Consider the following 17,549-nt stretch of genomic DNA (forward strand, 5'->3'; position numbering starts at 1 on the left):
AGACTGACCATGATCTGTAACCTTGTTAGGAGTGCATTGTAGTTTGCCGAGGAAGGAGTGCTTTCACATGCCCATTAAGATTTTAGAGTTAACAATATGTTTCTCGGAGAACATCTCTATTAAGATTAGTGCACCAAGAAAACTTCAAGTCACATGCTCATCTAGCTTTAGTAATAAATGCGATATGCTGTAACCTTATGTTTTGATGCATATTAAGAAGGAAAATTTATTTATAATTCTTTACCATGAGCAAAGTATGGTTACTTTCTGATAGTTTTAATTCTAGGAAAGATAAATGAGAATTGTGAAATTTTATACACCATCTTGTACAGAATGATTCTAATTTTATAACATAAAGAGCTTAACCAGCAGCAGAATACAAATATAGGCATTTGGAGTTGAAAAATAGAGACCAGAGTGTAGCAATATTGGATTTGAATCTGAATCGGCATTTGCAGCAGTTTTATTTTTTCCTTTTCTTAAAAACATGTTTATTTTGTTAGTAAAAACTAGATTTGTGCAAATAATTGCAATAATGAAATAATTTTACAAATTTCTTTTTCAGGCGGCACAAGAACTTGCAAAAGAAGGAATCAGTGCTGAGGTGAATCTCTTCAATTTGATTCTTATGGGCATTGATTTTCAATGCTATTTGTTTTATGAAGATTCACGTAATATGGTAATAGTTAACATTTCATGCTGTAGGTTATAAATCTTCGTTCAATTCGACCTTTGGATAGAGCTACAATAAATGCTTCTGTGAGAAAGACAAATCGGCTGGTGACTGTTGAAGAAGGTTTTCCGCAACATGGCATTGGTGCAGAAATCTGGTAAGATATTTTTCTCTCTGTTTCTCGAGGTATCTCTTTCTGAGACATTAACCTGTATTGGGACGATATATCCCTTTGTCACGTGATCATATTTAAATGTCTTGAACAGTACTTCCGTGATTGAGGAAAGCTTTGAATATCTGGATGCACCTGTGGAAAGAATTGCGGGGGCTGATGTTCCTATGCCTTATGCTGCAAATTTGGAGCGCTTAGCAGTTCCACAGGTTTTTTTCTGAATCTTTTGTGTATTCCTTATTTTATTTCTCTTGCAAAGTCAACTTATTTTCATAGTTATTGTGATTATGTTTGCTTTGTTCTCTTTGGAAAGTGCTGCTGATTCCTCGCGGCCTTGCTATTAAATTGTGTTGCTGGTGTTGATCATCAATTTGGAAATGTTAAGGGTTGGTTTTCATGTTTGGATTGAGTTGGCTGGTTGCATTGTTCAGTTCTCCAAATATGTTATTTTAGGAAATACATTGCAGCATAAAACATGCCATGGTATGATATCTGGTTGATTCTGGATTTCAGCAATCTCTAACTTCGTAAAACTTGTTGATAAAAATTGTGGCCAGTGGAATTTAGGATTGTCTAGTTTTATGAAACATGCCGTGGGATGAGGTTTAGGAGGTTAGAATGAAGATCAATGAAATATGATGATAGTTTCTACCTGCAAAAGGTTGTTCCAGGAATAATGGGTTTGTGTTCTATGATTATATGACTAGTAAACTTTTTTGTTTAAGAAGGTGCCTTCTCTGGTATTGATTGGCTTTGAACTAACTTTTTTTTTTACATTTTACAGGTAGAAGACATCATTCGTGCTGCAAAGAGGGCATGCTACAGAGAAGTTCCAATGAGTGCAACTGCCTAGTGTAAATTAATTTTAATTTTTTTTTTTTCAAAATGAAATGAAATTCACTCTACGTTAATGTGGCCAAATGATGCATTCATATTTATCCTAATGTGTGTAGGGCATGGTCATTTTGAACTTTCTTTTGGTTAGAGGATTGTTTCCATCTGTGCTGGCCCTTCAATTTTTAATGCTGGAAAGGTTTGTTTTTATGATGTCAGAGTGTTTAGCTCTTACTTTTATTTAGTGGTCAGTTGATGGAAAACGATTCTTTAAAAATAATTTCAATGACCTGTTATCATCTGCAGTTCAATTAAGAACAAAATTTTGGTGTCATTTGGTCTGGAACCCACATGAGCCATACAATTAAATTGTGTAACACCAGTTTTTATTTTTGACTAACAATGAGTTGTTAGATGGCATGAAATGTTTCATCGTGGATGGATTTGGCCCAAATAATTTCATGCACTTTTAAGTTATTAAACCACTTTAGTTGCTGCTTGTAACCATATGGGTGAAATTGCATTGGTACTCTGCATTCAAATTTCAAATACAACATAAATAATTATATATGATATTATAAGCACTTTGTTGGCCATCCCAAAATATCTATTTGTTTGCATTATATTGAGATACAGTAATCCCAAGATATTCATTCGGGATCTTCAGTTCATTGAATTTCTATGTTAAAATGAAACAATATCTGTGGACTAATTTTGTGACCTAGCCTCCATAGTTTTTTTAATGATTTCTGCAAGCTTTTGCAGATGTGGTGATGCCTCAAAATTCTGGGGACAATAGGCAAAACAAAGGGGGCATTAATCTGAAGAATATACAAATATTTGTTTTGATGATATAAATGTGTTCATAAATTGGGGACAATTAGTCCGCTTTGGAACAGTCTTAATGTCCAGCATAAAAATTAGAATGAAAGAGAATGGTGAATCTATGATTCAAAATATTGACTTTTTTGGATGTGATGATGTCAATTCAATGGAAATTTGAAGATCAACCATAAGCGATATTTTGATTGGATGACTATAAATTTAGCAATTAAATGATATTTGCATGTGAGCAAATTTATTTTGCACATGGTTGAGTTTTTTCATTTGTTTGGCATTTTAGGGATCCTAAGGGAGTGTTCACCATTCTTGAGTATAGATTTTGATCAGAAATACTTAGGTGACATCAATGCAATGCATTTCAAGTAGAAGTTATTTTTTTATCCACTTAGAGAAGCTGTAACTTAATTCTGACGGAATTTACATCCTGATTATTTATGGCATCAAAATCTCCTCGGATTAAATACCATTGTTGGGGACTAAAGTAAGTGTTCCAATCATTCATATTTGTTCAATATTAAGTTTAATGTTTGTAATAAAACTATACAGTTGCATCCTTTAATAAATGGTTCAAAGTTGGCTTGGCATTTATAAGGGTGGTTTGTTTTGAACCTTGCCGGAGCTTTAAAATGAAACTGTCATGATGCAGAAGCCAAGGGAATATAATTAGAGGTGAAGAGATTAATATTGCCTTGGTATGATTGCAAGGCCCTCATATTCTAAGGTAGGTCTCTTATAAATCATTGCTTTGATATCACATTTAGGGAACTGCAGCATCTTATGTTTCAATCAATAACACTAGCAAACATAACAAGCCATGGTTACGGGGAGACCGTTCCCCCTGAAAGACACATCTCAGAGATTTTTCATGTCTCCGGAGACCTCACAAAAGGAGACTTCATGATGAAGTCTCGTAAAGTCTCGTAGTCTCCTAATTTCAAAAGTGAAGTCTCCTAATAAAAAATAAATGTAAAATATAATATTAAACTATTTTATGTATTTTAGCCCTCATTTTAATGTTTTTTAATGCAAAAATTAAGACCAATACATGGAAGGTCCCTCAACAAAATGGGATCAAATAGCACATATATTTCCACCACCTCTCTTGTGTTGATCCTATATATATGAAAGGTTCCTCAGTAAAATGGGATCAAATTGCATATGATGGAGATGTTGTAACCATGGTGGAAGAAGCAGTTGAACCAAATGACTTGAATGAATTGCCCCTAGTTGTCCTACCATCAGAGGAACTTGAGTTGGAGAGATGATTTTTTGGAGAATATAATAGCTGAAGACCTTGAGATGGATGATTACAACCTTGTGGAGTAGATGATAGTACCATCGACATATAACACTAGCTAGATTTCTGATTTTTGTTCACTGTACTAAGTTTGTTCATTTTTGTTTGCATATCACAAATTATACATGAAACTATACTTTCTTGAATTTAAAATTTGAATATGTAATACTAATGATAATATCATCAATTATCAATCTGATATGATGATGATTATATGCAATATTCAGAAAATAAGTATGACTATGAGATACAATAATGTGATTATGCGAGTTTTGAAATATTTGACTCTATATTAATGTGACATTACTATTATTACTTACTTTAGTCTTTTAGTTTTATAGTATTACTATTTTGTATTTAGTATTAGATTTTAAACTATTAAAAAAAATTGCCGTCTCCAAGTACACTGTCTCCATTTTTCGAAAAATTGTCGTACTCCAAGACCTCCAAGTTTCCTCGTTTCTTGGTGAACTTGTAACAAACATGTTTGTCAAGGCATCAAGATATTGTTTTTAACAATTTGTTTGAGGTAATTTGATAGGAGTTGCTGTTGATAACAACATTATGATGTACTAAGGCTCTTGAAGATAAGTGCTGAGTTTAGTATTAAGTATCTAAGGAAATTGTCTAAGTAGTTAAGCAATGCATAGTTAGACTACTTATCTTGGCGAGCTTTACAAGAAGTAGATATAAGGCTGTGTGGGAAGGTTGTTAGTTTGTACATCATAGAAGATATGTTTAAGGCTGCTAAACATAATGATATGATTTGCATATGTTTTGGTAAGATTTTCTTAACACAGGTTTGACATCACAAGAATAGGACAACTGACAAAGTATTGGCAATTGGTCAAGCAAGAACTTGATGAGGTAGAGACGACATCCTAGAGGTAAACCATCAACTGACAACTTGTAATTTTGAATTTTGGTAGTGTATGAGGCAATATAAGGTCAAGAGTTTAAAGATTTAGTATAAATGGATGAACTTTTGTTTAGCAAAGTAGCCAATTGCATTGTTGACCATCCACTTTGCCCTTCCCTTTATCTAATCACCCTGTGACATATGTCACTTCCCTATTGGCCCTAAACAAGCACAATCCATGTGCCCCCTTTTGAGTGCATCTTGACCCTTCCTCACCATTTTGTCATCCTTGCATCCTGACCATTCCTCTACCCCTTAGTCTATAAATAGAACCTTTTCCCTTCACAAACATCATCCACCTTCCGTGCAATGTTATAATGCTATTTTGAAAGCTTGAAAGCTACCAAAATACCATTATGATGCTGAAATCCCTCTATACCTCCATTGTTGAAGCCATCCTCCATGCACACCATCCATCCACTTGAAGCTTGAGCACAATCGTGAGCACGCATCTCTACTTATCAGGGACACATCTACGTCATCAAGGGTTATGCCATAAGGAGCCTATCATTCTTGGTTTGCCTCCTTTCTTGGTGATAACCTCCGTCCTATCTTAGGTGTTACCTATTTAGTTTTGTATATGCTTTCGTTAATAGGTAGTATTGAATTTTCTCTACTAGATTAAGTGATACATTTTGGCATGCCCTGTGGGACCTCACATTCGGGTCAATCTAATCACTTTTTTTTGGGTTTTTTGTGATAAACTAACCAACATAACGTTTTATGCTTGCGAGTGTTTGTAGGCGGTTTGCTAACATTTTTGCAGGTACACATGTAACTCTTTGAAAATCGCGCTCCCAACCATTTAATCGTTTTTCGCTTTTAAACACTTCAAAAACCTATTTGTTCGCGATCTCGCAACCCCGAGAACGCGAACTCATGACTACTGGATTGCATCTACATACCAGCGGGAATGTGAACCCGCAAAGGCGGGATTGCTGTTTGCCTAACCATAGTTACCACGTGTCGTTAAAAAACAACCCCCGCATTCCTGTTAACATTATTCGCACAGGAATGCTAGTTTTTACCAGCGGGATCGCTGTAAAAACCTGCGGGAACACTTGTCCAAAATAGCCGAGCCCAGAAAACCAGTTTTATCCTTTCACCTTCAAACCCGTCGACCCATCTATCCACGGGAACACTCCCCCAAAAACTCGCGGGATTGCTCTGTAACTTTTAACCCGTGACTCATTTTTCTGCACTTTTTCACCAGTCTCTGTACTGCAATCCCGCTGCCTCTTAGCTGCGTTCCTGCGATCGCAAGATCGCTATCCTAAACCCGCAGGATTGCTATCCTAAATCCGTGGGATTGTTGTTTACCTTGTGGGATAGTTGTCTTAAACTTGTGAGTTCGCTGTTTATTTAAAAAAGAAAAAAGAAAAAAAAAAGAAAAAAATCGTCCAATGGTGAAAACTTTGCAATTCAAGTGCCTTGGACAAGCACCATGATGAAAACCTGGCAAACAAGCATCATGCGTAATCCCTCCATCCAAATGCTCTATACACTTGGGGGCACGTTCCATCACCCACCATCCCCATCTCATCCCACCATACCAACCACATCTTATCCATTTCACCCGCCATCCTCCTTTGGATTTTGATAAAAATAAAATCCATCACCAGATACATGCTTTTGCTCATCCTTTTGACATCCATTTCCTATCAAAGTTTGTATCCGCCTATCCTTTATCTAACCATTCTTTCGTCCATACAATCCCTCCATTGGCCTCATCCACCCATCCTACTTACCCTCTACCTCATTCACCTTTCACATCCTCGCTTCCATCTATCTCCCTCATCCTCTTGAATAACATATGATAATTGGGGGCACTCTTTTCCTTGGAGATCATGTTGTGTCCATTTTCTCGCCCCCATTCTAGCACCATTTTTATCTTCTCATCCCCAACACCAGTCATTCCTTTTTCATCTATCCTTGCACTTCTCAACATCTCTCCATCTTTCCATCTCCTGGTACATCCCTTGTCATTAGTTCTAGGCTATCCCCATATACCCCAATGTCATCCATTAATATCCTAATGCTCCTAAACATCTACCATCCATTGCACCATCCCTTTGCCCATCTTTCAAACTCATCCAAATCACCTTCTTACTCTTCTGCCCAACCTCGTTGCAAGCCTTGGTCAAACCCCAATTATCATCATTTAGATGCATCTTTCCCACTCCATCTCAAGTATATCATTCCCTTATCCACACCACCATATCCACCCTCAATCCGCTATCTCCCCATCCTGAGCTTTTCTTTCACTATCTCCTTATCCTGAGCTTTTTCCGCTATCTCCTTATCCTGCGCTTTTCATCCCCTCTATCTACTCATCCTGAGCTTTTTACTCCCACTATCTTAAGCTTTTCACAACTATCTTCTCATCTTAAGCTTTTCATCCCCTTTATCTTTCAACACTTTTCCACTAACTCCTTTTACCAAGCTTTTTATCTGCTATCTCCTCATCTTGAGCTTTTTCCCACTATCTCCTCATATTGAGCTTTACATCTCCTATCTTCCCATCCCCAACTTTTCATCCCCTCTATCTCCTCATCCTAAACTTTTTACTCCCACTATCTTCTCATCCCAAACCTTCACTATCTTCTCATTTTTCTCTTTCCTCCCCCTATCTTATCATGGTGAGCTTTTGTATGGTGATCCCTTGTAAATAATTTGGTCTGTCAGTTGTATCGTCTTTGCATGTTAGCCCGTCACCTAGGTACCATTGTATATCTCTCATCTCTTTGGGTCAGTTCATGCTTAATCAAAAATTGCAATTCTCTTGGTTAGGTGCTTTAGCGAATCCTCATACGAGATCCCTTGTCATCAAAATGTTGTCCTGAAAGTTTTGATTGCCCAACTCATTGTAGTCCTTGATATTACTGATAGATCCATGTAGGATGCATCCTCCCTCTCGTCTGATCTTGGTCCGTTAGTATCCTTTCCTACCGATCTCTTTGGCAAAAGGTTATTTTTTTCACGGATTTACATTTTCTTTCGACTTATTTTCTTTTCGGGATTTCAAGCGTCATTCTTAAAGCATCTCTTCCAAGCGATTTTGGTTGTTCCCTCCTCAAGATCACCATGATATTTTCTATCATGGTGTGCTGCGAATGGGGTAACTCGAGAGCAAGGTCTTGATCAGGTCTCTCATCTTTTCTTTTCTGCTCGTGAGTCAGTCGGGTATGACCCTTGCAGTCCAAACATGTGATCACTTGTGGTTGCATGGTGCACTTGGGAAATATCGTTTGCTTGTGGGTTACCTTGTATCATTTCCACTCTGATTCCTCGGGGATTCATGTGTGATGCTAGGGCAATCCTTATGTGTTTGTTTCACGTTAGTCCTATGTAATATTGGTACAAAGGCTTTGATGTTCTTAGTAACCTTGGCATATCCCCAATATTTCGATATCAAAATAAGTGCTCAACTACATGGTGGTGCTCCTGTTTGGAACACCCCTATGCTCAAGCTTCAATGGATTACTTTACACTCCCATCCTATCCAAGCATCTCATCCTATTAAAGCATCCCATCCTATCAAAACATCCCATCCTTATCCAAACATCCCATCCAATCAGTCATACAAATCCTGATCCCATAGTTCTATCCATATCATCATCATATCTCCTATCAATGCCATAGTATCCAATCCATCATAATCATAGCTCCTACATCAATCATAATCATATCTCCTACATCAATCATAATCCTCAAATCACAATCTCCCCAACTCTACCATCTTCCAACACTTCCCTGGGTTTCAGTTAAAACAACCAATCACCCCTCCCCCCCTGATCCTATAACTAGTGTTCTTAATCATTGCTTATCCTTGTGCATAAGGTTTTCCTTTGGATCATTCTCCCATAGTGAGAATATGAGCTTCCTCAAAACCCCCTCTCTTAGCCACTCTCAGTCCTCCTACTCGCCCTAGATTCTTGTACTTTTCAAGAAGCTGTCAGACCTTGCTTTCTCTCCTCGCCACCTTCTTGAGGGGGCATCACCTAGTCCATTCTCTCCTCTTCTACTTAAAAATGGGGCAATTGTGTTACTTTAAGCAGTCTTCTTCACGTCATTTATATTCAAACTTCTTTGAAATCGTGTTGTTTCAACACTATATCAAAGAGGGGCAAAATGTAGACACCTAAATTTGATTACAGAAATAGGTAATCATATTTAGTCATCTCTTAAGACATTATTGATTGAATATTTACTATTTAATTAATTAATCATCATCCCCTAGTTAATTAATTAATTTAATTAACTATAGTTCGATTGATGAAATCAAATGATAACCCAAAATCAATTTATCAATTAAAGTCCTATTCCTCTATTAAATTAAATAAATTCTTAAATCTATTCAATTTAATCCTATATCCCCATTTTATTAAATAAATCCTTTAATAAAATATCTAAAATCCTAAAAGCATTCCTAAACCCTATTCTAATCCCTAATCCAACTCATTCACTCATACTAACGTCACTTAAGAAACCTAACCAACCCATCCCATCAAAGCTAAACCACTTACCCCCTAACCCCCTTTCTAAGCTAAATCCTATTCCCCCCAAAAACATGTGCACAACCTTAAGCAAGGGTTAAGACTTGCTAACTCAAGCTAAAGTCAAAATATCTCCTCCCCTCACCCTCCAACATTTATGATTCTTACATCTCCCTTAATGACTCTTATAAAGCATTTATGGAGCCCTTATCACTTGAGCCTCCTTTGTTGACCATCCACCTTGCCCTTCTCTTTATCTAATCACCCCTATTGGCCCTAAACAAGCACAATCCATGTGCCCCCTTTTGAGTGCATCTTGACCCTCCCTCACCATTTTGTCATCCTTGCATCCTAACCATCCATCTCTCTACCCCTTAGTCTATAAATAGAACCCTTTCCCTTCACAAACATCATCCACCTTCCATGCAATGTTATAATACTATTTTGAGAGCTTGAAAATTACCAAAATACCATTATGATGCTGAAATCCCTCCATAACTCCACTATTGAAACCATCCTCCATGCACACCATCCATCCACTTGAAGCTTGAGCACAATCATGAGCACACATCTCTACTTATCAGGGACACATCTACGTTATCAAAGGTTATGCCATAAGGAGCCTGCCATTCTTGGTTTGCCTCCTTTCTTGGTGATAACCTCCGTCCTATCTTAAGTGTTACCTATTTAGTTTTGTATATGCTTTCGTTAAGAGTTAGTATTGAATTTGCACTACTAGATTAGGTGATACAATAATCAACGCCCAAAAATGCAACATCCCAAAACAATGTTGGAATACTTTAGAATAATTGAGAGGGGGAGTGAATCAGTTATCCAAAGTCCAAATGTACAAATAAAACTTTTCAGTACTGCAACTTATCCCTATGCATGCATTGACCATTCAATACATTAAACATATGCATATTGCTATCCTATGTCAAACTAACTTTGCAGAAATGTAAACATGCAAAACCACAAAATCAATCACACATTTTGACACAAAGATTTTACTTGAAAAATCAATTTGGGAAAAACCACTATTAACGTGCTACATTTTACTCTTCTGAAGTGAGCTCTGGGAGGAGCCAACCCTATTAAAGGTTACAATGCACACTGTTAAATGTGACTTGGTTAAAGGATTTCAATCACCCTATTAGGAGTGAGCTTTATTATAGGACTTTAAAACATTCCATTAGAATGCCACCTTGTTAAAGGATTTGCTAATGATTATGAGGTCAACCTTAATTCAAAGAATTTATCCAAACTGATACAATTGTTAGAGAGTAACAGTAGGACTTGATCTGATAACAATTATAATTCACTTGTAGATTACAGATCTCACTTTCAGTCCTCCATTCTGCTTGGCTTTCATCCTATTCTTCTCTGACAGCTTGTTCACCTTCAAGCATTCATCCTCTCAAGCCTTTTTCTTTGCATGCCAATTGTAGACTTTTCTATTTGGCCACCATATGAAGCAACACCCTGAACTTCTTGTCTTCCTTAGGTTCTCACACATGACAATTGTTGCTTCTAGCCTGCTATCTCTATAAATAGAGAATTTAGGTCTTTTGCCGCTTAACCTCAATCACCATCCTAGGGTTAGGTAAGATTCAATGAATCTACCCGCTTTTCCATTTTAGTCCCTTATAGAAACTTTCTCTACAATCCTCTTTGAATTTGCTTCAAAATGGTTTATACTAAATTTTGTGCCACCAACTCATTATAGAAATCTTTCACACACTTCACACAATTCAAGAAATCAACTTTGTTGGCTCACATTCATCAAATCTTCGATCTAACACATTTTATTGACACTCGACAATAACACTCTGTTTGTTCGGCAAACACTATGTTCTAATGCTCGACCAATACTAGATTTCTCGGCATCCACTAGGTCTTTTACTGGTACTCGACACATACTGAACTATCTTCACTCGACACCAACTAGATATCACTTGCTCGGCTCATACTAACTTTTTTCACTTGGCTTCCACTGTTTTCTGCTTGGCTTGCACTAACTTTGCTTGACTTGCATTGTTTACTCGGTCAAGCTTGGCATACACTTTTCTTTACTTGGCCTTCTTCAAGTCTTTGCTGGAGTATACTTTCATTATATCCTTAAGTAGATAAACAATACACTATATCATCAATGTCTTGCTTGGTCTTAGACCTACTTTTATACACCAAATAATTCAACCTTTCTCTAAGTTCTCTTGTTATCATTTCTTTTCAAATGCTCTTCATCAATCAAACAAATGATACTATTCATAACAAAGTAAACATTTGTCTTACGGACAAGTAGTAGGTTTGACATCAGTGACAAAATAATGATTGTTCCATGATAGTTTCATCAATCTTCTTCACTTCAACAATCTCATTTCAATAAACAAATGTCTGCGCTTAATTTGAGTCAACATGCATGCCCAATCACATCGACAGGGGCATAATAGGTACAACCCACATCGAAATAGCGTCTAAGGAGTCCATGCACGGGCTTAGAGTGCCCAAAAGGAAGTGCCAATCAAAAAATTCACTTGCCTGCCGAGCATTGAGGTGGAAAATCACCAAAGAAAAACAATTAAAAGGTCTGCACGCTCAATAAAAATGGAAAAACCCACCACCAATAAAAAACATGTCCCCAACCAATTAAAATTGTCAAAAATCTCTAAAAAGAATGTGTGCCCCACAAACTTGTGTGACCTAGGTGAAGTCTGACGCAAAGATCAATGATAGAGCGCGAGAGAGTAGGTATCCACGTAGACCCTATGGGCACAAAAAAAAAAAGGTCATGTCTAGTGAGAGATGTGAAACACTAGTCAAGTGCTCCATCCAATAAAGAAAGCTCCCACGAAAAAGACACACCTTTGTAATGCATGTACCAGTGTTGATAAAAAAATGCTCTCCCAAAAACAATAAACTTGTACACGCATTGGGTGCTAGAAAAATTGTTGCTGGGGTCGAGAAAGGAGGAACAAAATTAGGTGCTCACGTGAACTCTATAAAAATTCACACCTTGTTTATAAGAAAATGCTAAAATAGACGCCACATGATTGGTGGCCAAAAAAAAACTTTCGTGCTTGAGAGACATGCGCTGACATCCAACGTAGAATGAGCAGGTACACCAAGAGGGGTGACACAAGTTTCAAAAGCCGACAGAGGACTTGCAAGGCCTCTTCCTTTGAATGTGCATTCCCAAAATAAAAAGCACCTCAACCATTTAATAATCACATGAACCTTTTTGCATGACAAAAATTTTGTTTGTAAATAAATAAGAATAATGTTGGCACTTCTAAATATTTTATTAAAAATAAAAAATAAATGTTGTCTCAGTTTTTGAGTCCAAAGTCGTACGACCTTGGGCATATTTTTTTTGCCTTAGATTCCAACAATGTCCAAATTGGACGTACTTTATATGGAAATGGGGTTTTCAGACGCTATGAATGCAACAATGATATCCATTTGGGCTCAAAGGGTCCAGAAATAAAGGTCCCCTCAGATCCTATACAAAACACTTCTGTAAATTGAAACCCTCAGAAAGAGAAAACACAAATTTGAAAACTAAGCCAAACCTCTATGAAATAGACACGAGCATGAAGATCTGAAGCTCTGATACCATGTCGAAGTTGATGAAAGATCAACCCCACAACTCCCAAGAATCACTGCATGCAAAGACTTGTTACAAAAAGAGAGGAGCAAAAGCTATGGAGATTGGAATTCGCAAATCAACAGAGGAGACATTTTTTATGAGCAAAAAAGAGAAATTGCTATTAATCAAAAAGTGAATGAATGTGTTAATTACAAAGAGATTAATCCTCATAAAGGAGATTAAAACCCTAAAAGGTAAAACCTAGGTTGCATAATAATAATTAATAAAAGGATTAATTGTTAAATGCCTAAAGTTTAACTTAAGTAAAATAAAGTTAATAAGAAAATATCTTATTACTCTAACAATGACATAAAGGCCTATAGGAGATATAGATTGGCTACCTTGAAGGTGAATCATCAAATTAGGAGATCACAGAGGAACGTGATATGCAACAAGAACCTATTGAAATGTCAGATCAGATCAATCAGACACCTAATCAGTTTGAGCAACATAGAGATCAAACAAGACAATTCAATGGACGATGCTTTGCATGCAACAAACATCGACACATGAAGAAAGACTACATAGGTAACTTTAATGTTAAATCTTTTACTAGTTATTGTTACAATTACTTTTGTTACGTACATAGATCTAGTGAATGCAAGAAACCTTATCAGACATCAAATATAAGGATGAATGAAATGACTAACATGACAACTAGTAGACCTTTGGAATGAACACCATTATCACCAATGTAGTTATTTGTTACAAATGCAACAACTTTGGACATATTGCTAGAGATTGTAGACTATAGATTAATCAGTTTGGACTAAGGTATGGAAATGGAGTTGTCTAATGTCATATTTGCAACAACCTTGGTGTCACAACAATATTTTGTAAATTTAATGGATTCAACAATATAAGAACATCTAATGAGAAGAGCTATGAATAATAGAGGAAGAACTCAGAATATGAACATAACACCAAGTAGAAAACATTAATAAGACATTTGTGAAGGAAAGATCTTCAGCGAGCAGTAAGGTATGGATGGAAATGTCAAAGGAATCTTTAGAAAATAAGTTGGAAGCAATACTTAGTACTGAACCTTCTAAATTTTCATAAACTATCACTTCACAACTTAAATATGAGATATTAGATTAGAAATTTATTAGATCTCCGAGAGATAGAATTAAGTTCCACGTAGCTAGCTATGACATGGAGTGATGATTAGGAATATGCATCCGAGTTTGCAGAATCTAAGATGCAAGTATGGGAGGCCATGAAAGATTTGAAGAGTTTTGGTAGTATAATCAACTTCTTGGTGTTGGAAGTCTTAATTGGGAAATAAGGTACTGAGAGGGAAGGGGGGTGAATTAGGATCTATAAAATTTTTATCCCTTAAAACAACTTTACTGTATTAACCACATTTTTCATCTCATATCTAATTCATGCATAACATAACTTGTAAAATCAAAAGCTATAACATGTAGATCTAACTATCAATCACATGCATGAAATGTAAACACATAACAAAAAGATTTGGTTACCCAGAAACCCTCCAAGGTGAAGGTAAAATTGGGTTGGGGATGACATCCACAAATCTTCACTACTATAGTAATAAAGTTAATCTGTTAGGGCCCGTTTGGTTGCTGGAATAGGAATAGAAAAGTTGGAATACGTTTTCCATTTTCTATTTGGTTCATCACTTGGAATAAGGAATAGGAATACGTATTCCCATTTTGCCTCTAAAATGAGCTTATACCCATTCCAAAAAATACTTGTTATTGGAATAGCCATTCCTATTCCCAATATTACATGCCTATTCTCTATTCCTATGCTCGCAACCAAACAAGCCCCTTAAAGTTACAATTTTGATCACTTTTGATGATCTACCTTGTGAGGGGTAAAAGCTATTAAGACTGTTAGGTCTTACCTTTGTGAGATGATTTTACACTTACAATAAAGTAAGGACTTAGTTAAAAGATTTACAAAAGGTCTTTTGAAACCACTTTGTTAAGAGATTATCCCTAATTCAATCTGTTAGATCTGTCTCAATACCTAATCCTTTAGCCTGCACTATAATTGTTGATTATAGATCTCCTCTCTTCAATTCTAATCTGATATTCGATCTGATATATCTTTACTCATTCCTTCACTACTTCACAATGTCTCCATACTATGTTCTTAACTCTCTCATGCATGCAATATCCAAAACTTAACTCCTTCGCTTCCTTCGTACACTTCACAATCTCTTTTCCAATAGTTCTCTTCACCCATATGAAAATAGGTTAGGATTTTCCTATTTAAAGACTTCTAAAGAGTTTTCTAGATGCTTCCTTTTTGCCTCTTCATCTGATTGATTGGTTGTTCATAAATGTGTAACAACGTCTATAACAAACTCTACAAATATTAAATGTCATATCTTTGTCATCTTGAAACAGCTTACCTCAAGTTTGTAACATTTTAGATGTTTATGTGCTCTCTGTGTTACTCGACATTTACTGTCTTTGATGTTTGGTCACAGCTGTTCGTCATTCTATTGCTCAACCTTAACTGTTCTCAACACCTTTTGTATAACTCAACATCAATGTGGTCCGACTGAAAATACTCAGTGACCAACAACTTGCTTGACTCCTATAGAGCTTGGCATATACATGTTTATTTACAAGTCTTTCACATGATTCAACCTATATAGAATAGTTTGGTTGTAGTAATGAGCAATTGACTCTACCTCACATATGACTAAGTGTTCGACATTAATAGACAACAATATTTAGAGATACCAACAATCCCCCCTTTGACATTAGTGACAAAAATACTTTGTCATGATTACATCTTTACAATAAAAGAATAACAATAACTTAATTCTTATAGAACTTCAAAAGCTTTTCCGACTGAACAATATAACAATACATATATTTACAAGACTCTAAGTAGTCTAATTATGTCCATTTCATACCATGTCTATCTTTTGTACTCTGAACTCTTGTGTACTCCTTGATCTCATCACTGTCCCATTCAGTATGTAATCATTAGTATTACATTCCCCCTTTTTTTTGTCACTCATGGGTGTTGTTGGTGTTGAGTGGATGGAATCAAATTGTATTTTTCAATAAATGGTTTGTGTATCTGGTTGATCATGGCAAGAGCATGATCCCATGTGGTTCTAGTTGATTCCAAAACATGAATCTGCACTTTCAATCTTGCTGCCAAGTCAATTAAATTGTCAACAATTGAAAGATTATGCTATGCTTGAATTAGATCCTTTATTGATTTTAGTTCACATTGCATAACCTCTAGATGAGGCATTAACATTGATTGGATTGAGATTAGTTTGGCTCGCATGCTGCTATCAACTGTTCATAATTCGACGAATTTTCCTTGTGAAAACAATAGTTTATTGTAATGCATTGTACTGGATTCAACTAACTATGAAATAGAGCTTCCTATTTACTTCATTTCAGCCTGAATCTGTTGTATGTTTGCCTGAAAATCATTTGTGAATCTTGGCACATCACAAAAATATTATACAGATGTTGTCTTATGTACAAGCTCATCTGTGTTCTATACACATGCCTACAATTCAACCTTTCAGTCGACAATGGTTGTAGAGATTTTCTCTATAACTTTATTTTCAAATTTCTTTGCTGACCATGTGATTAATTTCTTATTGTCTTCAATATCTTCAACATTTATTTTCTCAACAATCTGTACTAGGCGGGAAATAATTGGGGCTTGCCCATCAATATTCTGCACATCAAAAGCATCAACGAATATTTCCTTTATGTCATGCAATACTTGTTTATGTCATTTCTCTCTTCTCATTTCTTCCTGTTTCTTCTTCTTTGCCGAATTCTCCTTCAACATGATAGTTTTCTCCACAAGTGAGATTTGCCAGATCCCATTTTGGTATCTCAATGATTTCATCCTAACAAATAGTGATAGTTGGAGAACTATTCGTTATTTCTTTTCCTTTCCTAGGGGACGAAATGTTGATGCTTGTCACTGCCTTTGTGGGAATGGGTGATGGGGTGTCACCACTTGGTCTTTTCTAAACTTTAATGCTTGAGACAACAATTGTAGCACTCAACACTATATTATCTGCTCCTTGTCTCGTTTCCTTGTTTCCCTCGATTTGAGGTCCCGAAACATTTGGTCCTTCTTGACTTGTAGTAGAAACTTTTACACTAGTGTCTTTAGTTGTTTTCTCTTCCTCTTGCTCTTCTCCTTCAACTTTTGAGAGCTTTTGTTCCTCATCAACTAGCATGCAGGTTTGGTGGCATGAATAGGTGAAATGCTACCTTGTGGGCTCGACACACTTGAACTCTCTTCATCACTGTGATCATCTTTGATGGTCACAGTGTCTATTGTTTTGTCCTGTTCTACTCCTTTAGTGGTTAAACATAAAATGCTTTTCCACAATAACTCATTTTGCTGTACTATAACTTCAATCTTATTTTGAAGAATCATAAAAATTTTAAACTTAGGAACAAATTGGTTCCTATACTTGTCCAAAAATGTTGACTTTTGATATTTTGACAACTCAGACATATTTTTTTGGCCAAAGTGCCTTCTCTTATTTGTTTCTCCACTTCTGACACCTGTTGCCACTTCCTTTCTAGTGTATTATACAAATCAATTGGAATCTTCTTTTCTAATTCAGTGTGCCAATTTATTATTAGCCATCATATCTATGACGACCTCCTCTACTTTGGATTTTTCACCATTA

General features: G+C 36.2%; 1 protein-coding gene across 5 annotated transcripts in view; it reads left to right on the plus strand.

The window, feature by feature from the left end:
• Nucleotides 1-2,767, plus strand: part of LOC149541727 (pyruvate dehydrogenase E1 component subunit beta-1, mitochondrial-like) — an 85,883-nt gene extending 83,116 nt beyond the window's left edge. Inside the window, exons 12-17 of one of the 5 annotated variants that reach the window (XR_016355365.1) lie at nucleotides 566-604; nucleotides 706-830; nucleotides 940-1,054; nucleotides 1,630-1,699; nucleotides 1,799-1,878; nucleotides 2,445-2,767. Coding sequence is in view for 3 of the 5 variants with exons in the window: in XM_089796851.1 (XP_089652977.1) it covers nucleotides 566-604; nucleotides 706-830; nucleotides 940-1,054; nucleotides 1,630-1,698 (348 nt within the window). In the remaining 2 variants the exon portion in view is untranslated. Of the gene's footprint in view, nucleotides 1-565; nucleotides 605-705; nucleotides 831-939; nucleotides 1,055-1,629; nucleotides 2,014-2,444 lie in introns of those variants that run through there. The other 4 variants (XR_016355366.1, XM_089796851.1, XM_089796850.1 and 1 more) reach the window with 4 other exon arrangements.
• Nucleotides 2,768-17,549: the final 14,782 nt, after the last annotated feature.

Source organism: Cupressus sempervirens, chromosome 8, assembly GCF_028749045.1.
Source record: "Cupressus sempervirens isolate cs-2001-9-10 chromosome 8, ASM2874904v1, whole genome shotgun sequence".
NCBI classification, from domain to species: Eukaryota; Viridiplantae; Streptophyta; class Pinopsida; order Cupressales; family Cupressaceae; genus Cupressus; species Cupressus sempervirens.